At 35.8% G+C, this 25,528-nt stretch overlaps 1 protein-coding gene across 8 annotated transcripts in view; it reads left to right on the forward strand.

The window, feature by feature from the left end:
* Positions 1-25,528, forward strand: part of PLSCR4 (phospholipid scramblase 4) — a 59,551-nt gene that overhangs the window by 12,589 nt on the left and 21,434 nt on the right. For 4 of the 8 annotated variants that reach the window (XM_032264078.1, XM_032264096.1, XM_032264106.1 and 1 more), the window contains exons 2-4: positions 13,394-13,420; positions 14,532-14,642; positions 20,443-20,678. In XM_032264078.1, coding sequence (XP_032119969.1) covers positions 13,414-13,420; positions 14,532-14,642; positions 20,443-20,678 — 354 coding nt within the window. In that variant the 5' untranslated portion in view covers positions 13,394-13,413. Of the gene's footprint in view, positions 1-11,748; positions 13,241-13,393; positions 13,421-14,531; positions 14,643-20,442; positions 20,679-25,528 lie in introns of those variants that run through there. The other 4 variants (XR_004264490.1, XR_004264496.1, XM_032264121.1 and 1 more) reach the window with 2 other exon arrangements.

A 25,528-nucleotide genomic window follows, 5' to 3' on the forward strand; every position in this document is an offset into this window, starting at 1 on the left:
CTATCTCTACAAAAAAAAAAAATCTAAAAATTAGCTGGGCACAGTGGCGTTTGCCTATAGTCACAGCTATCCTGGGGGCTGATGTGGGAGATTCACTTGAACCCAGGATTTAAAGACAACTGGAATGCAGGGAATAGTGTCCTAAGGTTGTGCAGCATGGCAGGGCCCTGTGCCTGGCCCAGCAAACCATTCTTGCTTCTAAGCCTCCAGTCCTATGATGGGAGGGACTGGCTAAAAAGTCTCTGAAATGCCTTCAAAGCATGTTTCCCATTGTCTTGGCTAGTAGCAATTTTCTTCCTTTTAGTTATGCAAATTTCTCAAGCCTGCTTGAATTCCTCCCCTGAAAATGGATTTTTCTTTTCTACCACGTGTCTGGGCTGCAAATTTTCCAAACTTTTGTGCTCTGCTTCCCTCTTAAATACAAGTTCCAGTTTTAGATCATTTATTTCTTTGCTTGCACATATGAGCATAGGCTATTAGAAGCAGCCAGCTCACATCCTGATGTTTTGCTGCTTAGAAATTTATTCTGCCAGATACCTGAAATAATCATTCTCAAGTTCAAAGTCCCACAGATCTCTAAGGCAGGGGTACAATAAAGTGAATTCCTTTGTTAAAGTGAACAGAAGTACCTTTGCTCTAGTTCCCAAGAAGAAATCTGTCATTTCCCCCTAAGACTGCATCAGCCTGGACCTTATTGTCCATATCAACATCAGCAATTTGGTCACAACAATTGAACAATTCTCTAGGAAGTTTCCATTTTCCCCTCATTTACCTGTCTTCTTCTGAGCCCTCCAAACTATTCTAGCATCTGCCTGTTACCCAGTTCCAAAGCTGCTTACACTGTTTCAGGTATCTTTATAGCAATGCCCCACTCCTTTGTACCCATTTTCTGTATTAGTCCATTCTTGCAATGCTGTAAAAAAAAAAAAAATGCATGAGCCTGGATAATTTACAAAGAAAATAGGTTTAATTGACTCACAGTTCCACAAGCTGTACAGAAAGTGTGATGCTGGCAATCTGCTTGGCTTCTGGGGAGGCCTCAAGAAACTTACAATCATGGCAGTAGGCAAATGGGGAGACATCACTTCATATGTCTGGAGTAGGAGGAAAAGAGAGATGGGAGAGGTGACACAGATTTTTAAACAACCAGATCTCATGAGAACTCTTATTAAGAATAGCAGTAGGGAGATGGGGCTAAAGCATTAGAAACCACACCCTGACCCAGTCACCTCCCATCAGGCCCAACCTCCAGCGTTGAGGATAACAGTTCAACATGATATTTGGGTGGGGACACATATCTGAACCATATCATCATCTTTTGATTTTCTTTTTCCACATTAGTGGAGGTTCTTTTTGTGATATAATTTTATATTATAGACATTTGCATGCTGTTTTATGAGATCCTGAGCCTTACAGAAATGCTTTGGAGCTAATTGATTTTCTTAGTGTTTTGGCAGGCTGCTGATCCACTTGGATTGAGGCCAAAAGTTCTGGCTAGCCTTTTGTATGTTATGATTTCAATGTCAGTTAGTTTAATATTCAAAGTCTTTGCCATGATATGTAGATATCTTTTGTGTGTGCATAACCCATGGCAAGTCTGATACCTGAGCAGTGGTCTCTTTTATTTCAGTTCTAAAGTCTTTGTTAGGATCCGACACGTAGGATCAGATCCATGCATTCATTACTCCTGGATTAGCTGAGGAGTTCATAAACAACTTTATAGGGACAATCCTAAGCTGCATCTTTTCCATGATCTCCTTGATACTTACCAATCTTCTGGGTCTCTCCTATTTTGTTTTCCTGCCAGAAAAAAATGAGGCTTTATTTACCCTTATCATCTCTGTGCATCCCCCAAATTCACTTGCATTCAAGGCAAAGTCACAGGAAGGCTGAGAAAAAAGGCAACAGGGTGCACCTCATTCGTTTTGGGCCACAGCTCCTCCTTGTGTCGAGGAAGATTTATCTCCTTTAGTGTTTTCCACACCTGTGGGCCTTCTCTGATACAATTACTGCTTTCTTTACCATGGGACATCCAGGATCTAGAACATGACAGAATGGAGAAAATTAAAAAAAAAAAAAAAACAAAAAAAAAAACCTGTGACTTTTCCCACTCATTTGAGCTTTAGTAATGCTCATTTTCCTTCTGGTTTGAGCAGGGGAATGAGTATTTCTTCTCCTGGAGGGCTTCTCCTGGAGCTGTCTCTGCATCTGGTGTCTACTACTATGTTTCAGGATGCCTTGAACCAGTATTGGACCAGGGATACCAGAGAAAAATGTAAAACTTGCTCTGGTTTGATTGTACTTTTTCTGGCCTTCTCTCCCATGTTCTTGCTACTTTTTAATTTTCACAGTCTTCAAATAGCTCTTCATTCATTCTCTTTAGGTTAATTAATTATATTTAGTGGGAGAGACAGGTTGGTGTCTGTTTACTGCATCTTATCCATAACTGGAACATATGACCTATTTTGTTTTTTGGTTTTTTTAGTTCATGGGTAATTTCAAATGATAAATATATTTCAAAACCTTTACCAAATGGAATTTGAAAGAGAACCCAGAAGAACAGCCTACTTAACCATTATAAAGTATAGTAGTGAGGTATGCTGGATGGTTTGAAAGCAACATGAGGGTGATGGGGTGTGAAGGAGAAGGCAGCAAGTATACAGAAGGTAACTTTCAGTAGGGTTTGTTTTGTAGAATACTAACTTGGCCTCTGAAAAATATTTCTGAAAAATATTAGAAATTTTCATTTAAAAGACTTCCTACTTACTGTTGGGCCTCATTCAATTTAGTTTTAAATTGAAATGTAACAACAGTTATCTGTTCAAAAATTTTGAAATATGACTATTTTACCTACCTTTTCTAGTACCGTGGTTTAGTGTTATAAATAGTTTAACATATTCAGTTATTTCTACAAAGCAGGGTTCCCAAGATAGTATGTGGCTGAGAGAATTATATTTTATAATATGTATTATGAGCCAAACAATGAAATAATATAGATGAATTCGAAAGTGCCAAAATACGCAAATTGAAAAGGAACTGTTTATTATGTAAATTAATGATGAAAAAGCTTTTAAATAAATGAAACTTAAAAATATACAACCTTGTTTTTGTTAAAGAAATTGATGCCTGTAAACTTCATCAATCTTGTGGTACATTATCCAGAATCTATAGACAGTCAAATATGGGAAGTCAAAAGTATGTTCAGAGATGTGGAAGCATAATTCAAGCTTGTAATGTAGATTTTCTTAAAGGATGTAGCACAGGTTTTTATACAGTAAAAAAACCTCATTAGGCAATATTAATTGAGTACCTACCATATGCAGACATGGCTCTATGTACTCCAAATTGGAGTAGAGGAAGTCAAACTATCTTCACAGATGATATAACTCTGTACCTATAGAGAAACTCCCATAGTCTCTGTCAAAGGCTCCTAGAACTGATAAACAACTTGAGTAAAGTTTCAGGATACAAAATCAGTGTAAAACAATCAGTAGCATTTCCATACACCAGTAATGGCCAAATCAGGAACCAATCAAGAATGCAATACCATTCACAATAGCTACAAATAAAACAAAATACCTAGGAATACAGCTAACCAGGGAGGTGAAAGATCTCTACAATGAGAATTACAAAACACTGCTGAAAGAAATCAGAGATAACACAAACACATGGAAAAACATTCCATGCCCATGGATAGGAAGAACGATTATCATTAAAATGGCTCTGCTGCCCAAAGCAATGTACAGATTCAATCGTATTCCTATCAAACTACCAATGTCATTTTTCACAGAATTTGAAAGAAATGGTTCTAAAATTTATGTGGAACAAAAAGAGCCCAAATAGCCAAAGCAATCCTAAAGAAAAAGAAGAAAGCCAGAAGCATCACACTCTCTGACTTCAAACTATATTACAAAGCCACAGTAACCAAAACAAGTTGGTACTAGTACAAAAACACATATAGAACAATAGAACAGAAATAAAGTTGCACACTTAAAACCATCTTATTTTTAACAAAGTCAACAATACCAAGCAATGAGGAAAGGACTCAATAAAAGGTGCAGGGATAATGGCTAGCCATATGCAGACGATTGAAACTGGACCCCTTTCTTTCATCATATACAAAAATCAACTCAAGGTGGATTAAAGACTTAAATGTAAGACTTAAAATTGTAAAAAGTCCTAGAAGAAAACCTAGGACATCCATTCTAGAGATAGGCCTTGGAAAATATTTTGTGATGAAGTCTCCAAAAGCAATTGTAACCAAAACAAAAATAGACAAGTGGGACCTAATTAAACTAAAAAGCTTCTGGAGAGTGAAACAATCAACAGAGTAAATAGACAACATACAGAATAGGAGAAAATAGTCACAAACTATGCATCTGACAAAGGTCAAATATCTAGAATCTATAAGGTATTTAAACAAATCAACAAGTGAAAAACAACCCCATTAAAAAATGGGCAAAAGTCATGAACAGACATTTCTCAAAAGAAGACATAAATGTGGTCAACAAGCATAAAAAACATTTTAAACATCAGTAATAATCAGAGAAATTCAAATAAAAACCACAATATGATATGCTATCTCATACCAGTCAGAATGGCTATTATTAAAACGTCAAAAATAATAGATGTCGGTGAAATTACAGAGAAAAAGGAATGCATATGCACTGCTGGTGGGAATGTCAATTAGTTCACCCACTATGGAAAGCAGTTTAGAGATTCTAATAGAACTGAAAACAGGATTACCGTTTGACTCTGCAGTCCCATTATTGGGTACATACCCAAAGGAATATAAATTGTTCAACCAAAAAAATACATACACTTCTGTATTCATTGCAGGACAATAGCAACAACGTGGAATCAACCTAGTTGTCCATTAATGGTGGACTGGATAAATAATATATGGTACATATACTCCATGGAATACTATGCAGCCTTAAAAAGAATGGAGTCATGTCCTATTAGCAACATGGATGCAGCTAGAGGCCATCATCCTAAGGGAGTTAACACAAGAACAGAAAACCAAATACTGTATGTTCTCCTTATAAGTGGGAGCTAAACATAGAGTACACGTGGATACAATGAGGGGAACAATAGACACTGACGCCTTCTTGAGGGCAGAGGGTGGGAGGCGGGTAAGGGTTGAAAAACTACTGTCAGTTACTATGCTCACTACCTGGGTGATGAAGTCATTTGTACACCAAACCCCACTGACATATAATTTACCCATGTAACAAACCTGCACTTGTTCACCCTGAACCTAAAATAAACATTAAAAAAGGAAAAATAATAACAAAGTACTGTACCACAAAAACATGCTTAAAATCTCTTCCCTTACGGAGCTTACCTTCTAGCTGAAGTGTCTTTCAAATTTAATTCTCTTTAAGGTTCTTACTTCTTTAAAACTGTTTACTCTTATTCCTGCTAATTTTCTTTCTCCCATCCCTCTCTTTCTTTCCCTCTCTCAGTGTCCTTACTAGGAGGCTTCCTCTCCACTGTCCCTCCTCCTCTACTCCTCCTCACTTTCTCTGTTACACAGCAACACCTCTAAGCAAGAAAGAGACAATAGTATTTTCTTTTTGGTCCAGCGACTTTGTCCGGCCATAGTAGGATGGCAAAGACCCCAACACTCCCTTTCATAAATACTATCTCCCCTTGGGTTACTTTCCAGGGAGGAATGTGTGGAGAATGCCAACAAAAAGTATCTTTCAGATGAACTATGTTTATCTGATGAGAAATGTTTTTTTAGAATTCTTTGTGAAAAGAACTCTTCACCTATCTCACTATATTTACTAAAATACATAAACTGCCTCAGTTTAAAATTAACAGCTAGCTTTTTTATTATCCATGGTAAGGTCACATATGAATTAGTTATTTGAAATCCACAAAACTTTTGCTGAGCTGCACTAGATGGATTGATACAAATGCTTCACCATTACTGAAAAACATCTCAAAGACCAGGCCCACCCAATTGTGAAATGAATGCTGTACTCAAATAAAAGCATATTTTAACTAGTCATTTCTGCTTTTTTGATTCTACCAAACTTATCACCAGAACAGCCATTTTACAAAGACAGAAAAAAGTGACTCATTAAATTGTATTTACTTTTCTAGTCTGTTTTTCCACTCCATCCTACCTCAAGGATAAACACGGAAGAGTTCTGGTATGGACAAAAGACAGGTAGCTGTAGTGAATAAGAAGAAGGCATGCCTCATGAAGCAGCCACATACTGTGGCCTTCAGGGAGGTAGATTGCTGGGTCAGATCCTGGTGGTACATCTTACTAGCTGTGACCTTGGAAAGGCCTTCATTTGAATTCTCTTTGCCTCAGTTTCTACCTCGGTTGTAATGCCTTTATTTTTAAATGAAATTAAATGGATAAATATTTGTAAACTGTTTATGAAACTGGTTTTTAATGTTTTTTGTTAAATACAATTTAAAGATAGAAGGGGATCAGTAATGGAATGAGATTCTGATTTATTAGCCACAAAAATAATAATCTCAGCCTTTTTTATACTAAGAAATGTTTTTTAAAGATAAGTAAAAGAACACATAAGTCTAGTGCTTTACTGCAGAAATCTAGTTATACCCTAAATAGGTAAGATTTGGGATGGGTCAGAGGCCATACTCTCTTTTAGAAGGGTAGTAGCCCAGCTATTTTAATATTCAGTCTAGAATCCACAGGTAACATGCTTTTAAACCTGCAATTTGGGGCTGTTTGCCTAGGATTCATTAACTTTCCATTTGTCTTTATGTTGTTGTATTGGAATAAATGAATAGAAGTTTTATATGTTCTGATTAGTAATAGGCATTTAAAGATTAACTTAAAGAGGGAAGATTGGGAAATCCTTTTAAATCTTAAAGTAAAATCTTTAAGTTTAAATTTACTTAAAATTACTTTTAGTAAATACAGTCCTCGGAACCTCCTCCCCTATAATACTTTTACATTAGTGACTCTTTAAAATCTATTAAGCCACCATATAAATTAAACTTTTACTTCCAGGACACACATTTTTAGTATTTTTAATATTTAAGGAACTAAGAATTATATTTAACGGCATGATAATACAAAAGACAGTGTTCATTTATCAAGTTGGCAGTTTAAAGGAATTTAATAGCACTAAGACTGTCACTCACATGTGATTTGGGTTTAAACTGAGACTTACTAAAAAGAAAATAATTTGTCAAAATGTTCCCTACATTGTAAAAAAAAAATCACTTATAGAACATGAATCCTAGTGAAATGATTTTTTAAATAAGAGAATAGACAGAGATATCCTGAATCATTTATATAAAGGTATATTTTACAGCATTAATCATAATACCAGAAAAGCAAAACTAACAAAAATGAAATGGTTTAATTAAACAATTATTGGTACCTTACATTTAAAAAATGGTCAGTTCACAATATGTTTTTCAGAATTTTTATTATCCCTGCCTGCATACACATAAAAACCAAAAACCTGTACACCACACACGTACACACACAGACACGCACAGGAAATCCACCAAAATTTTAAGTATAGTTATTTTGAGAAAGTTAAACTAAGGATATATTCACATTTTTATACTTTATTTCTTGATTTTCTAAAAATGAAAACATACTCCTTTTGTAATCAGAAATATGTATGTATGTGTGTGTACCATTGTAACCATTACACAATTACTATTATTTTTACTTTTTTAGCAGTGTAAGTATAGTATTGCAATTCAGTCTGACTCTAAACACCCAGAGTTTGTAACTCAAGACTGCCTTCACTTCACGCAAGTTTGGGATCTCCAGGCCACCCACACTTCTGACCAACTAGCTACAAATTCACGTGTTGTCATCAACCCCTCAAGTATGATCATTTTCTAGAATGACTCACAGAACTCAAGAAGGTGCTCTACTGATGATTAAAGTTTTATTATAAAGGACAAAAATCAGGACCAGTCAGTTGAGGAGATCCATGGGGTGAGTCCTAGGAGGGTCATAAACACAAAGCTTTCATGCCATCTCTCTGTGGGTTAGGATTTATCACACTCCCAGCACATTGATGTGTTTACCAGGAAGCTAACTAGAGTCAGATTTTTTATTGAGGTTTCATGACATTGGCATGATTACTTGAATTACTGGCTTCATGGTTGAACTGAATCTCCAGCCCCCCATCTCCCTGGAGGTCAGGCAAATATGACACTACTCAAAGCTCCAGTTCTCTAATCACACTGTGATTTTTTTTCTGGCATGATTGGTCCCCCTATTCTGTTATCACCTTAGTAAAAGTCAGGTATGGTCTGAGGGCCCACTCAAATTCTAAGAGTTTAGAAGTTGCTTTCCCGGAACCCAGGACAAAGGCCAAAATAATTCTCTTTTATGCAATACTGTACTAAGTTACATATGATGACTAAAATTGAATAGCTATCGTTTTCTATGAAGATAGAAGAAAATAATGCATCAGACATTTAGCAATGTCTAGTAGGCACCTCTTTTTAAATATGAAAATAATGCATCAGACATTTAGTAATGTCTAGTAGATACTTCTTTTTAAAGCAGGGTGTATACATTTTCTTAGACCTATTAGCGCTTATATTCACCCAACCTAGATACTTGTGATATATTAAGGGGATTATAAAATTTAAACATTTAAATAGTATTTATATTTTTATTTAGTTTCAAAAAGATTTTCTTATACATAAAATGTTTTATTTCTTCTAATCACTTACACTTGTTAGCTCAGTTGCATCTTATACCATGAAGTACTATACTAATATAGACAAATATTCAATTTTCATAGTACAAAATTATAAAAAACACCTCAATATTTATATGTTGATGTAATGAACACTATATTCTTTTACTTTTTGGAATATGTCACTAATATCTTAATTTGCTGATCTTTTTAAAGTTTACAAGGTAAATCCATCATCTGAATAATATAATTAATGTCACTATCCTGAACTGAAAGCAAATTTTGTAGCCACTTAAGGTGTACCCTAACTCATTTGTCTTTGATGGAGCTACAAATAGAGAAAAGCCCTTTGGCAATATCTCCATTTTTTTTTCTCCCCACTCCTTCCACTTTGAAATTCATTACAAACAGTGCTCATGAAACCTCATTTGCTGGAATCTTACTGGTTGTAGAAGATGGGAATTAGTGGTGTCAGCTCAGAACCCAGAGTAAAATGTTACATGTGGATGCTCAGTAGTACATGCTGAGTGGCTCACTGGCAGACAGCTTTTTTTTTTTTTTTAATTCCACAGTTAAACACACACATTTATTATTGATCTCTTTATCAGTTAGTATGTCTTACTAGTGAAATTGTAATAATCCAAGTTTACTGAGGATTTTTTTATATGGCAGACAGTGTTTTAAGTGCTATACAGATGTAATTGTTTTAGTCTTCACAATATTTGTGTAAGGTTTGTCGAACCATCATCATCCCTGTGATAAACAGGATAACCTAAGAACAGACCAGTCAACTCAAGATTACACAGCGATCAGAGAAAGACCTGAAATTTGAACCCACACTCTGGGCCACTGTCCATACTGTCTAAAGTGTGCCAGCATACAATATTTAATAGCCACACAAATCTCCTTTTCTCCAGGTATTCTTAAGGGAAGATTAAGATGAACAAAGGATATAATCTCCTAACAGTTATATAAGAAACGCAAAAGGGATATCATGGTAGCTGGTGTAGGTCTTTGCAGGAATGAAATATTTTTGTCGTCCCTGCTAAAAACCAGAAGGAATTGTTCATTGGCCTGCTTTCTTTTCTCTTCTCTCAGGGTTAAAGGCACTGGATACAGACAGGACCCAGAGTTTTGGAATGCATATGCAGTTTCCAAGCCTTGTGCCTGGAGATTCTCACTTGCCCAGAGCCTCCCTTGTCAAGAGGCCAGGACAGCTTCCAATAAATACCCTAATGTAAAGAGCTAATCCTCCTTTTGAGTTTTGTGATTGAATTTTCAAATATCCCTGGTATGGGTTCTAGAACTTGTGGTTTTATTGAGTTCTGTGAGTTTGTTACTGTTTACATTGGTGAAATTGAAAAGTGGGCATATAACACAGCTGTGCTTGTTTGAGTGCAGCAAGTGATACGCATATAATAGCATATAATAAAATACAGCACTCTTGCTGTAGGATGCAATTTAAGATGTCAGGGCTGCTTTGCAAAGCAGCAAACCTCAATCTCACCAACCTTGTCCTGTCTAGCCCATTCCCCAAAAATGCCAAGGCCTCTGCAATTAACAGCTCTCCAGACATTGTAATACCAACCTGTTTTGGAGACATAGCTCAGTTTTCCAATCTGGTTTCTGTCAGATATAAAGCCAAAAATCAGTTTTTTCAAGTTAAGGCACTTTTTGTTGTTGTTAAGTGATAGAGAAATATAAAGTGATGCACTGAATATTAAAGGAAGATTAAGTTAACAACATTCATGCTTCTACCAATTGGAAATCATCCTGCCTTCCACAATATCTTGGCTAAAAGTATATTATAAAATTGTCCAAGAAAGGGAATATATATAGGGTGGTGAGAAGAAAAAATACTAGCAGCTCAAAGGAGATGGAAGGTAAACAGACTTTTTGAGTATCTGAAACTTGTGAGGCAATATGTAGGTATTTTTCTTTTATTTAAACTCATCGAGATTTGTTGCTTATTACAAAGCAACAAATATATAGTATTACAACTATATAAATTTCTAAAATTTTGCTAATTTATTTTTTCAAGTTATTATTCAATTATTTGAATTAGATTTGAACTCTTAATAATGCCTGGCATGGTTGAGAACTATTATTTTTCTTTACATTGAATTAGTCTCAGACCTGCCTGATCATAAGGATCACCTGGGACTGTGTTAAAAGTAAAGATTTCCAGAACTGCACCCCAGAGGTGCTACTTCCGGTTTGGAGTCCAGAATTCTGTATTTTTCAAAGTTTTATTTTGAAATTAAATATTTAAAAATTAATATTCAAATGTATTTCTTCACTGAAATTCAGCAATTGTTAAAAGTTTGCCACTGTAGATAGATAGATGATAGGTGGACAGATAGATAAAATCATTTGGCTTCTTTTCACTAAGGCATTTAATAATCTGTTGTAATTACTTTCTCTGTGGCTCCTTGATAGTTTGCAATCTCCAGACTTAACATAGAAAGTAACAACAGACCGTTAGTTAGAAGAAGGTCACACTCAACGTATAACTGTCAAATGGTTCTTGTTTATTGTGAAATAATGCCATACGTGTAAATATGTATTTTAAACATGTACATACCCTTTAGAAACTAATAACAAGACATTAGCCTTGTTCATACCACCCTAATAGGACTTTAACATTGGCAGGAACTTAGAGCTCTTTGTGGGCCACTGCTAAACAGCTGCCCCTCATTACTTCTTTGTATTTAACCCTTTTCTGAAATTTTGTGTTTTTAATTCCCTAGCATTTTTTAAAAGTTTTCCTCCATATATTTATCAGAAAAAGTGTTTTGTTTAGAATTCCTGCTTCTGAACATTCTTACATGGAATCATACTATATGTATTCTTCAATGCTTTGCTTTTTCTGTTGTGTTGTAATTTTGAGATTCATCTCTGTAAATGGGCACAGCTGTAATTTGTTTTCACTACAGTGTACTATTATATTATGTGAATATACCAGAATTTATTCAGACTGAATAAATTCTGGTACATTCACATAATACAATAAAATAAATATTTTATGTATATATATATATATATATATATATATATTTTAAACTTCGAGACACATAAGGCACTGTACAACAAACACCAGCTCCAGAAGTGAGTGGAGATGGTCCAAGACTGGTTGAACTTTAGCCCATATTGGCAAGATAATCATTTCAGCTGGGAATCTACATATTGACTCATACCATGGCAATTTTCATTGAGTCAGCTCAGTGCCCATTTGATGACTCAGTCTTGGTGTTTGAATGCTTCTTTGATCTACTGTAACTTGATACTTTTTTACTGCACTTGGACAACACAAATGACTGCATTCTTACAAACATCATCACGTATTGAAAAGTACGTAGGCTTAGGATTCAGAAGTACTTGCCTTTAGCAGGGCTGGCTATTTACACATTAGAGAGTTGTTATATATGAAAAGCATTGGGCCCTTTGCCTAACACTTGATAAGCATTCAGTAAATTACAGCCTTTGTTGATGTTCTTCTTGTTGTCATTACTCAGAGCTCAGAAATTCAGATATATTGAAATTCCCTTCTAATAGCCTTTTTTTTGCTTGACTAAATTCAGAAAATTTTACCTTCATCCTCATTCCTTGATTCAAATCTCATCTCAATTTCTAGTCTCCATCTCTGAGTTATTCTCATAATGTTTCCATACATATTTTTAACTTAAATGTTTATCTTATCTTCTTCCGGCCTCTTCTTAAACATCACATGCTCCAGTCTAAACTTTCAATTCTTACCCTCCTGCATCCCCACTATTCCCCTACTGTCCTCCTCTTGAGTTGTGTTAATAGCATCACCATCAACTCAGTTACCTTGGGCTAAAACTCAGAACCCTCTTCCATTCCTCTCTTTACCTTAGTCCATCAGCAACTCCTGGAGGCCCTGCTTCCAAACAGTGTCATGCCTCTTACCACCCCTAACTCTCCACAATGTCACCTCCCTGTCTAAGCTGGCGTCACTCTCACCTGGATTGCTGTTGTCCTGCCTCACGGCTCCCCGCTTCTACTCTTGCTCTCACTGTATGGTGTCAGTAGATTTGATCACTCCACTGACAAAATCCTCTAGACTTCCCAGTTCCAAATACCAGAAATGCCAAACACCTTGCCATGACCTTCTGATGAGATCAGACCTCTCTGTCTCCATGACTTACCTCAGTTCCCTTCACTCACTGTGGCCCAGTCACTCCTAACCACTTCCCTTTTTCTCCCTTGAATATCCCAAGCTCACTGCCATCTCTGAACCTTTGCACTAATTTCCTATCTTCCTAGAACTCTCTTCCCACAATTGTAGTGTGATGTTTATTTTTCATAGTTCAAACAGCTCAAAGGCCACTTCCTGAGACAGGCTTTCCCAGAACTAATCATCCATGTTTCTCTTAAGACTGTTATATTGTTTTCCTCATAACTGTACTATCTAAACTTAGTTTGTTGACATGTTTTTTTAAATCTTGTCCTACTATAATATAAACTGCTGCACAGTGGGCAGCAGAGTGTCTGTCTGCTTTATGTTTGGTGTATTCTCAACATCTATAATAATGCCTCATACATAATAGGTACTCATTAAGTATTTGTTGAGTTAATGAAGGGATGAACGTAAGGTAATTGGAGACTAAAGAAAATTACAGAAATCCTTACCTGTGTCACTGAGTAGTAATACTATTTATTATGTATATATTTTAAAGGCATTAACATTTTTTATTTTTCAGATTAATTGGAATTCTACAAAATGTCGGGTAAGTTTTTGTGAATAAATTTAAATACGCTTTATTTTCAAACAGAATTATGTGATTATTTTCCTTAAAGGGGGACTTTATTTTGTTTTGAATTTTTTTTTTATTTAACATTGAAGACTGTGTATGTGTGTGTGTATATATGTGCATATATATATATTTATTTATGCATACAGACATTCCTATCATTGTCAAAAAGGATTAAAAAGGGTCTGACAGTGGGGCACATATCTACTGAATAATCTTTGAAGTTTGTGGGGAAAATTAGATAATATAAAAAGCAAGAGTAGGAAAGCAGTTCTGCAAAGAGAGCCTTTGGCAACATCCTGCCTTGGTAGAGGAGAATGAAAGTAAGCCTTGTATTTTCTAGTAACTTACATAAAGAGAGAAGAACCACATTTACGGGATTTTTGTTTGCTAGGAGATAAAAGTCAACCAGTTGTTTAGGAAATTCAGAACTTATTTTATAGTAAGCCCAGAGAGAAACTTCTCTAATCTCAATAAGAAGACAAGGCGCAACATTGTGAAAATGACATTACTACCTCCCTTGCAGCCACTACTGTGACCTAGATTGCTTTTAAAAAGAATACAGTGAAAATGTGAGTCACTGGAGATGTAGACTAAACTATTGCTAATTGAGTTGTGTGTGACAACACTGTTTATTAAGCCATTATGTCTTCATGGTGTTATGTTTTGAATTTTTTAAGACAGTACTTTTCAAAAAGAATTAGGAAAAACATCAACTTCACTCTATAAATGCCTGTGTCCTCTGTATGAGGTAATGGGAAAAATAACTTTTGCTGTTATGCAAGGAATTTACTTTGTAGGTAAGAGCATTGGGGCAGTTGAACCACTAGTATAAAAGCTCTGCTTTGATCACAGGCATAATATAATTATTTAGTTCTATTTTTAAATCTATATTCAGTTTGAAAATTCATAAAATTTATTAATAGGTAGTGTCTAATATATGATGAATTCTTTTTATTAGAAATCTTACAAGTACATTTCCAGTTGATTATATTGCTTGATGCATACCAGTAAGAAAAAAATGGATACATTTTGTCATCATATTATTGTTTTCTTTGTAAGTCATGCCCCTTCTCTTTCCCTGAAGGTGTAGTACCCACAGCCCCTGAACAGCCTGCAGGTGAAATGGAAAATCAGACAAAACCACCAGATCCAAGGCCTGATGCCCCTCCTGAATACAGTTCTCATTTTGTACCAGGTAGGTTAAATATTGATAAAGGATATTCTCCCTTCCTAAAAAGCATACTAATGAATAAATTGCTTTTTAAGTTAACAAATTAACTGATTGATTTTAATAAGTAAATAAATATTGGATGCTGGTAGGCTGCTATGTAGTTTACTATATGTCAGTTGGAATCGCTCGAACCCGGGAGGCGGAGGTTGCAGTGAGCTGAGATCATGCCACTGCACTTCAGCCTGGCAACAGAGTGAGACTCAGTCTCAAAAAATAATTATATATGTGTGTGTGTGTAGATATGTGTGTATATATATAGATATATATTCCTGTAGCCATAGGATTTACAGGCTTTTGGAAGGAAGTTGTGCAAATATTGGGTGACATTCTCTCCATTCTATATGGGGATATGAAGAGAATATTGTAAGGACACAGAAGACAGTATCTGGCTTTGCCAGGGATTTGAGGAAAGCCCTGACTAAGGAGATCAAGTTTTGCTGTCATGATAAAAATTTCACAAGCAAAGAAAAGGGGGAAAGGACTATCCTTAGCAGGAAGAATCATATGTGCAAAAGTAGTAAGTACATGGTCATGAAAGTCTGGTATGAGGCATGCATGAGGCACATGGCAGATGTGCAGAGAAATGGCATTGAATGGCCATGGGTGCTGATAAAGGAGCTTATCTTTCTGGCAAATATTTTTAAGTCTGAATGCACTACTGGTGATATCTTGGGAGGATGACTACTTACACAGTGCTAGTGTAAATTTGAGATATTGTGATCATTAGAAAGTAATTTGGCTAAGTCTAAAATTTTAAAAATTAAATGCCCTTACTTTTGGCCAAGGAATAGTTTCAGTTAGTATTGTATTTAAATACATTTTAATGACTTACGTAATGATGTATATACTGTAGTAATATTTTTAAAAAATATATATTTAAGTGTATATTTAGAAGTAGAAACCATTGTGCTACGCTCTGAAAGGGGAAAAAAAACCTTGATATGTACAAGATAATGGCAAAGGTTTTTTTATTTGTTTGTTTGTTTTGTATTTTTTTTTGGCTCTAGGCATATGATCCATGCACCTCAGGTAGCTTCTGCACCTACAGGGTTTTCTGAAAGCATCAGGATTTCCCTTTTTTCTCTTTTCCTAATGTGTATGTGCGTTATGAGGATAAAGTCCATAGTAACATACTTCATTAATAGCTCAACCTTTCCTAAGTCCAAGGTATTAAAAATTAAATTATTAAATTATAGTCATGCTTTATCTGACAGTTTCCCTGTATGTCACTTCAGTGACTTTAAACATGATATACAGGATCTATCTTATATTTAACGATTACTCTAAATCCAAAAATCTGGACTCTACTAGAACAGAAACTTCACCATTCCTGAGAAAAACCTTGGTTATACATCATATTCTCATCTGATAAAACATATGTCTATTCTTCTATATCAATAATTCAGCAAGAGAGTAGGCTACATCCTTCAAATTAAATGACAAGATAAGTTGTAAAAATATTACAGTGCAGACCACACAACTAATGAATTTTGTTATAAAATATAGCAAAATTTAGCTCTGACCACCACCTAGTGGCTGGACTGTAAACTTACGAAGACTGACAAAAATTGTCAGAGTCACATTAAGAATCTTGAAATCTATACTTGAAATATGTAGTGTTAATGAATTCATCCAAATTTCTTTACATAATTTAAATTATCATTATAGTTTTGCATATATGTTCTCACCAAAAATAATTTTATCCACTATTCTTAAGAGAATAGTTAGTAAAGAAACCTTTGTTATATTTAGTCTTTTTAAGGAGAAAATGGAATGATTTCCTGATGTTCAAAATAACTAAGAAAACTCAAATCCTATTAGATATTGTTTCTTGCACCAGTATTGGTAGGACAGTTCCATAACAGAGGTCTTTATTTACATAAGTTTCAGATGATATAGTTACACAAAATTAAACATGTTTTGTTTTGTTTTGCTTTGTTTTTCTGCAGAAGCAATCAGAATTCTTATGAAAACATCAAAAAGCATAATATACTAATTTCCCACACCTAATTTGATCATATTTTTTCCATAGCTTCTTTTATCTCTGGATATTACATACTTATAACAAAAATTGTTCAATTACATAAATATGTATTTAATTTTTAAATAAATTAAATATAAATTTAATTTTTGAACATATAATCTCTATATGGATAGCCTCAAAATATATATTTTAATTTTCTTTCTGATTTAATTTTTCTTTCTGATTTATTTATTTCTTTCTGATTTATTTTCTTTCTTTTTTCTTCAAGTTTTATAGTATAAGGTATTTTTTAATTAAAAGCGCATGGTAGATTAATCATTTACTCATTGAAGTGATACGATTAATATTCTTAAGATAATTTATATGATTTTTAGTTGTATTGTTATCTATAATGACAGTTGAAAAAAGAGGGTATGGATATCTGATTTCTAGTCTAATCTGAGTACTTGTAAACACAATTCTTATAAAAATTAAAATATGTTCTTCATGACAAACTTAAATACATACTTTCCTTCACTTTTTCCCAAATACATTATACTTTTTTCCTCACTTAACTCTAATTTGGCATTGCTTCCTATTACCATTATTTTTCCTTTAGTCTGCTTCTCTCAGTTTCTGTTAAAAACTCTGTGTCTCTACCCTTAAAAACTGCTGTTTCCAGAATTCTGTGGTCTACTCCCTTGTTTCTTCCTGCCCTTCCCCATCTCCTTCTCCCTTCTCTCCCAGTCACCCTTCCTTTTACATACCCTCCTAAGTTGTTATTATTATTTGTTTTATTTTGAGATGGAGTCTTGCTTTGTCGCCAGGCTGGAGTACAGTGGCACAATCTCAGCTCACTGCAATCTCTGCCTCGCAGGTTCAAGCAATTGCCCACCTCAGCCTCCCAAGTAGCCGGGACTACAGGCATGCACCACCATGCCTGTCTAATTTTTTTGTATTTTAGTAGAGATGGGTTTCACCAGTTGGCCAGGATGGTCTCGATTTCCTGACCTCGTGATCCGCCCACCTCGGCCTCCCAAAGTACTGGGAATACAGGCGTGAGCCGCTATGCCCAGCCTCCTAAGTGATCTTGTTAATACTGAAGATTTCCTTTTCTTTCATCACTTATAAACTACATAAGTGATGAAATTCACAGATATGTCAGTCTACTAGTCTCTAAACTTGCACTTCCAACCTCCTATAGACTGCTTCTTGTGAAAAACCATTGAATCTCAAACTAAATGATCACCAGCCCCTTTGTTATCTTGCTTCTAAACTCTATTTTTTCCCCTCTATTCTTCTCCTGCATTAGAGGCCTACAGGATCCCAAGCCAGAAACTTGAGAATCTTTTCTCATATCCCATCCACTTCCAAGTCAATGCTGTATCTTAAAATGTCAATGACCATTTCTCTACTCTCTGCTCCTTTTACCAAAATCACCCTTCTATTCAGACCCTTGCAAGGACTTCCTGCCTAATGTGACCTCATATATAAAGAATTCTAAATGTAAAATGAATCCTTTTACTTTCCACTTGATTGGCATCAAGTTAAAGGTCTTTCATAATCTTCACTCCATCCTCTCTTTCTAGCCTTCTCTGCTAAATCTCCACTCACAGCCGTTAGTCCTGCAGTAGTGAGCCTCCTCTGTGCACCTGCTTGTTCTTATCTGTTTGCCTGTAAAACCTTTCCGCATCATGGAGATGCTGGCTAGGTCTAGTGTGTTAGCACTTATATCATAGTATACCTTCTCTGCATAGGTTAGGTATTCCTCCTATCTAATCCCTTTACATACTATGCGTCTACCTATGATTATGCCAATTACTTGCTTCAAGACAACCATTCACTTTTTCTTATACATCTTTGTAGCTTCCACAGAACTTGCTGCCCTTGGATATAGGCATGTGTTTCTGTGTCTTTCTGTCTTACGTTTCTAGCAGCAAGCACAGAAGCTGATCCTTGAAATGGGCTTGAGGAATATTTCACAGATAAAAGAATCTTTGATTTATCTCATGGTTTTGTTTTCAGATAAAATTGGGAGAATTTCACAGTTCATGACTATTAAGAGTGGCATTTTTATGAGTAACTAAAATGTCTTAGACTTTATCAGCTTCAAAGGCCACTCCTTCCTCTAATGTTCATATCACGGGAATCTGAGCCTCTGTTTAGTTTCCCTTACAGAAAATGCCTTCTTTGCACTATTTTTCATCCCAAAGAACTTCTGGAACTCTCAGGGAGTGTTCCTTCCTGATGGTGACTGGCTTTCACAGTATTGGTTGACCCCAGACTAATGTCCCATGGAGGTGAAGGGGTAGAACTTAAGGACTTAAAAATAGCTGCTAGCTAGAGATGCCCTTCCAGCCTTCCAGAATCTAAGCCCAAAGCCCTCCATAGAATCACTTCTGGGGTACCCTTTGTCCTTGCCTCTGATCAAGGGAGGATATTAGCATAATGTACTTAAGGCTGTTTCTGCAGTCAGAATGCTGGAATTCTAATTCTGGTCCTGGCACATCAGCTAATGACCTTCACCAAGTTGCGTAACCTCCCTATGACTCAGTTTTCTCCTCGGTAAATTAGGATAATAATAGTATCTACTATATAGGGTTGATGTAAACATTACAAGATTTACTTCTTGTAAAGTTGTTAGAGCAAGTCCTGGAATATGAAAAGAGCTCAGTAAGTTTTATTATCTTTTATTTTATTTTTTGCATAGTCAACATAGCTTTCTCTAAAAGGATTTTCTTCCAGATCTAAGTGGTATCCAGGACCCAGCTCTTTGGTGACTCTGATAGAGACCATAATCTCCATCTCATCACATTTAAGTGAATTTTTCATTCTGCAAGAGTGACCTTTTCAAAGACCCCTGCCTATGGTACTATCTACATTTTTTTTTGTTGAGACAGAATGTTGCTCTGTTGTCCAGGCTAGAGTTCAGTGGCGCGATCTCGGCTCACTGTAACCTCCACTCCCAGGTTCTAAACAATTCGCCTACATCAGCCTTTAGAGTAGCTGGGATTACAGGTGTGTGCCACCACACCTGGCTAATTTTGTATTTTTAATAGAGATGGGGTTTCACCATGTTGGCCAGGCTGATCTAGAACTCCTGATCTCAGGTAATCCACCCACTTGGCCTCCCAAAATACTGGAATTACAGGCGTGAGCCACAACGCTCGGCCCAACTGTCTACATTTTCCAGAAGATGTCAATCTCTTCCCTACAAAGCTGTGTGGCATTGCTCTTTGATTACAAAAGACAGAAGATTCGCTAGTCCTATAGACTTACAGTTCCCGAAACTGAGTTTACTTAGGGAAATATAACACCATTTATGGAGCTTCAACAGCACTGCCGAAATTGGGCTTCTACTATTCTAGTCTTGTTTCTTTTGGTATACTTATGTGAACCTGAGGTGACTCTCAGCTCCTAACATCTTTCAACTGTCATCTGGACTGAAAATCCAATAATTTTTTAGCAGATATGCAAAAAAACCCATTTACATGCCTATACACACAGTATGAGGAAAAGCAGTAATTTTCAGAAAGAAACTACAGTTTAACCTATATTTAGGTAAGAATATGTTTTTCTTCAAGGAGGAAATCTACAGAGAAAATGTTCTAACCATAGTAAAAACAAGCACTTTTATGATTAAACATTGCAGTGTTGCAATACTGTTTCCATCTTTTTTATTTCAGAATAGAATAACAATTGTTATTTTTAAATGGATGTCATGTGATCTATTTCATGTAAAAAGTTATGCTAATTGGTAGTGTTAATAATGTAAAACACTTTGATTTCTTTTGAACACAGGACCCCCTGGAACAACTGTCCCTCCAGATGCAGGCTACCCAGGAGGCTTGCCTATGGCATACTACAGTCCACAGCAACCCGGGACCTTCCCTTCGTACCAGCCAATTGGTGGTACCCATCCTGTCTGTTATCAGCCTGGAAAATATCCTGTGCCAAGTCAGCCTGTTCCAGTAACATGGATGCCAGGGCCAACTCCTATGGCTAACTGCCCTCCTGGTCTGGAATACTTAGTTCAGGTACTCCATGAAAATACAAATTATTTTCTTATAAAATATGACTGTAGGGATCCAACAAAAAGAGAAGAAAAGCAGACCAGTGTGAATAAGGAGATGGGTCACTGATGACAGTTGCCATTTGTAAGACTATAAGAATACTGATACCAGTTTCAGAAATGTGAAGGGGAAGCAGCAAGTACAAGGATGTTTATAGTGGGTTGAGTATGCTTTTCATAAGGATTTACGTTGAACTTCAACGCATTCAAGATATTTTCTTGAAAGAAATTTATAAATAGGAATAGAAAAAGCTATAATAGAGGATAGTTGTGTTATTGCTTAGAAGTAAAGAGTTAACATCAAAAAAAGCAGCACAAAAGAGGAAAAAACACAACACAGTGGGTAAGTTACTGAGTGCCTTAGCCTGTTGCCTTTTACCACTACCCATCATTTTCATTAGCTACTCTAGCCACCCCCAAAAACATACAATGTAAATAAAAATAAGGGACTCCACCGAGAATATTGCTTCAGTTTAAGTTCCAGAAACCCCCTTATTACAACACAATTACTCCCTAAATAACATCTGTATAGATATTATGCAGCCACCAGGACGTCATGATCAAAAAGTAGGTTAATATGTGAAATTTGTATACAAATAGTTTTGTTTGAAAACTCATGTCTGAAACTCAAAAACTTATGTAATGAGAATAAGATAAAGCTAGCAGAGTAGTCACGTTTTATTGTGGCCTTGATTCCTATGGTTTCAGTTACCTATGGTCAACCAGGGTCCAAAAACATTCAATGGAAAATTCCAGAAATAAAACATTCATAAACTTTAAATTTATTCTGAGTAGCATGATGAAGATTTTCACAGTCCTGCTCTGTTCTGCCTGGGACATGTATCATTCCTTTGTCCAGTGTATCCACACTGTACATGTTACGGATAGTACACAGACCCAGAGTCACATAGTAGCCATCTTGGTTATCAGAGTGACTCTTAACAGTATCACAGTGCTTGCACTGAAGAAACTCTTATTTTACTTAATTATGTCTTCAAAGCACAAGAGTAGTCATGCTGGCAATTTGGATATGTCAAGGAAAGACCAAAGAGTGGCCATAAGGCCTTCCTTTTCATGAAAAGGTGAAGGTTTTTAACTTAATAGTAATAATTTAATTCCTATGGTAAGATTACTAAGATCTACAGTAAAATTAATCTTCTCTCCATAAAATTGTGAAGAAAGAAAGAAGGAAAAATATGCACATAGTATATGCAGGGTTTGGTACAATCTGTGGTTTCAGGTATCCACTGGGGGTTTGAAAAGTATTCCCTGAGGTTAAGAAGGAGACTACTTTATTGGAGATACCATAGAACCTTCTGAATCTTTTGTTTTGTTTTGTTTTTAGAAAAAGGAAGTGTTGAAATGCAGTATAAAGAAGAAACTACCCAATTCAATACTTATCTCCCCAGGTCGATAGCCAAGTATTTCCTGGATTTATATTGTTTCTCTTTTCAATTCTGTATATTGACAGGGACCCTGATAATCTTGTGTGCTGAAAAGTATTTGTATAATATTGTTTGGTGCATAAAAGTCAATACAGTTGATCAGGAAAATGTGGATCTTTTCAAAGCCAAAATTCATCCTAAATTATTATTTGGACAAAATATTGACAAAATGCAAAGCAGGTGAAGTGCTAAAGTAAACATCTACATTACTTCAGAAGATGATAAAACGTTTGTAGCTTATCAAGTTTAGAAAAATCTTATTTCTATACTTGGTGATAAATATAGAAGTTGTTTTTGGGAATCTAACACCCCCTACAGTCAATTCTCTTTTCAAATTGTATAGCTTTCTTTATTTAAATATTAAAAACCTGTTCTCAATTTCTTTTATGACACTGACAGAAGTTAATTTGACATATTTTATGAATTTTCCCTTTTAGGAATGTTTAGAGTTAAAGAAATAAATGAAAAACTAAACAAAACACAGCTTTGGACCCAGACAAACCTGCTGTTTAATTCTATCTTACTGTCTAGTAACTCTAAATCCTTGATAAACTCTTCTAAACTCTTGGTGCTTGAATTTTATCATCTGTAAAATAGTACTATCACTGCTTACCTTATCGAGTTGTTAGGAGAATTTTTAATGAGATAAGGCTCACAATGTGCCTAATGTTTTTGACATGTAGGGCAGTCCCAGTGGATAAAAGCTATGTGGTGTTATTAGCTTAAATACCTTCTTATGTGTGAATGCAAGTCATAGAGCTAATCTTTTTCCTCTATCTACCCTAGTCTTTTTGAGATCTCACATAAAGATTACATGAATCTTTATCAAGATTACCAAGGGTAGGCCAGGTGAAGACATGGTGGCTGACACCTGTAATCTCAGGACTTTGAGAGGCCAAGGCAGGCGGATCACGAGGTCAGGAGATTGAGACCATCCTAGCTGACACAGTGAAACCCAGTCTCTACTAAAAATACAAAAATTAGCCGGGTGCGGTGGTACATGCCTGTAGTCCCAACTACTTGGGAGGCTGAGGCAGGAGAATCGCTTGAACCCGGGAGGTGGAGGTTGCAGTGAGCTGAGATTGCACCACTGCACTCCAGTCTGGGTGACAAAAAAAGACTGTCTCAAAAAACAACAACAACAACAACAACAACAAAAACAAAAACAAAACAAACAAAAAAGATTACCAAGAGTCCTAAAACATCCAAATTAGCAAATTATATTATTTCCAGAGTCTTGGCTTCACCAGTGACTTTACCAATTTGTCAAATAACTGCCCCTTAACAGACATATATTATTGAGTTCCAGGGAGGACACAATAATATTGAAATTAGGCCAGTTAATAACCCTGTGATGGCCTCTGAGTGTTCAAGTGAAAGAAACAATTGCACATCTCTCACTGTAAATTTAAAAAGCTGGAAATGATTTAGCTTAATGAGGAAGGCATGTTGAAAGTTGAAATAGGCCAAAAACTAGTCTTCTTGTACCAGTCAGCCAAGCTGTGAATGCAATGGAAAGGTTTGTGAAGGAAATTGAAAGTGATATTACTCTAATGAACATATGAATGGGGAAAAGTAAAATAGCCTAATTGCTGATATGGAGAAAGTTTTAGTGGTCTAGGTAGAAGATTATTTAAATCAGTCACAACATTTCCTTAAGCCAAAGCATAATTCAGAGCAAAGCCCTCTCTTAAATTCCATGAAGGCTGAGGTGCAGAAGCTGCAGAAAAAAAAGTTTGAAGCTAGCAGAGGTTGGCTCACAAGATTTAAGGGAAAAAAGGCCCTTTTGTAACATAAAAGTGCAAGGTGAAGCAGCAAGTCCTGTTGTAGAAGCTGCAGTACGTTTTTCAGAAGATCTAGCTATAATAAGATAATTGATGAAGGTTACTATACTAAACAACAGATATTTAATATAGATGAAAGAGCCTTCTGTAGAAGATGCCATCTAGGACTTTCTTAGCTAAAAAGGAGAAGTCAATGCCTGCTGTCAAAACTTCAAAGGACAGACTAACTCCTTTGTTAGGGTGTCTTGAAAAACATTACTACTCACTGACAATGCATCTGGTCACTCAAGAGCTCTGATGAAGATGCACAAGGAGATTAATGTTGTTTTAATGCCTACTAACACAACATCTGTTCTGCAGCCCATGGGTCAAAATGTAATTTCGATTTACAAGTCTTATTGTTTAAAAAATGAATTTTGTTAGGCTATAGTTTCCATAGATTGATTTCTCAGATGGACCTGGGCAAAATAAATTGAAAACCATGTGGAAAGGATTCACCATTCTAGATGCCATTCAGTAAGATGCCATGTGGAAAGGATTCACCATTCTAGATGCCGTTCATCATGAATGAATCACCATTCGTGATTCACAGGAAGAGGTCAAAATATGAGCATTAACAGGTATTTGGGAGACGTTGGTTGCAGCTTTTGTGGGTGAGTTTGAAGGGTTCAAGATTTCAGTGGAGGAAGTAATTTCAGATGTGATGGAAACAGCAAGAGAACAAGAATTTGAAGTGGAACCTGCAGATGTGACTGAATTGCTGCAACTGATGATAAAACTTTAACACATGAGCAGTTGCTTCTTATGGATAAGCAAAGCAAGTGCTTCCTTGAGATGGAATTTACTCCTGGTAAGAATACTGTGAACATTGTTGAAATGACAAAGGGTTTCGAATACTACATAAATATAGTTGATAAAGCAGTGGCAGGTTTTAGGAGGACTGACTCCAATTTTGAAAGAAGTTCTACTGTGGTAAAATATTATTAAAGAACATCGCATGCTACAGGGAAATCTCTCATGCAGAGAAGAGTCAGTCAATTCAGATGTCAGACTTCATCATTTTTTGTTAAGAAATTGCTACAGCCACCCAAGCTTCAGCAATCACAACCCTGATGAGTTAGCAGTCATTAACATGGAGACAAGACCCTCCACCAGCAAGAGGATTATGACTAGCTGAAATATCAGATGATTGTTAGAAGTTTTTAGCAGTAGAGTTTTTATAAATTAAGATATGTACTTGTTTTGGACTTAATACTCTTACGCACTATATAGTATAGTTATACTCTTATACTCTGTATAGTTATACTCTTATACTCTGTATAGTGTAGTTAGTGTAAACATAATTTTATGTTCAGTAAGAAAATAAAACATTCATGTGATTCACTTTCTTGCAATATTTGCTTTATTGCATTGGTCTGGAACCTGACTTGTATTATTTCTGGAGTATGCCTTTAGTTAATATTTTTACTCTTCACTTCTAGAGTTTCATACCCTAGATTTCTAAAATGGACTACAAACCATTTTAGTAGATACTTTGGGTATTTTATGAGGCATGGTTAGGTCTCCTTATGTAATTGTGTTTTTAT

Source organism: Sapajus apella, unplaced genomic scaffold, assembly GCF_009761245.1.
Source record: "Sapajus apella isolate SASKATOON/1434 unplaced genomic scaffold, GSC_monkey_1.0 scaffold4, whole genome shotgun sequence".
NCBI classification, from domain to species: domain Eukaryota; kingdom Metazoa; phylum Chordata; class Mammalia; order Primates; family Cebidae; genus Sapajus; species Sapajus apella.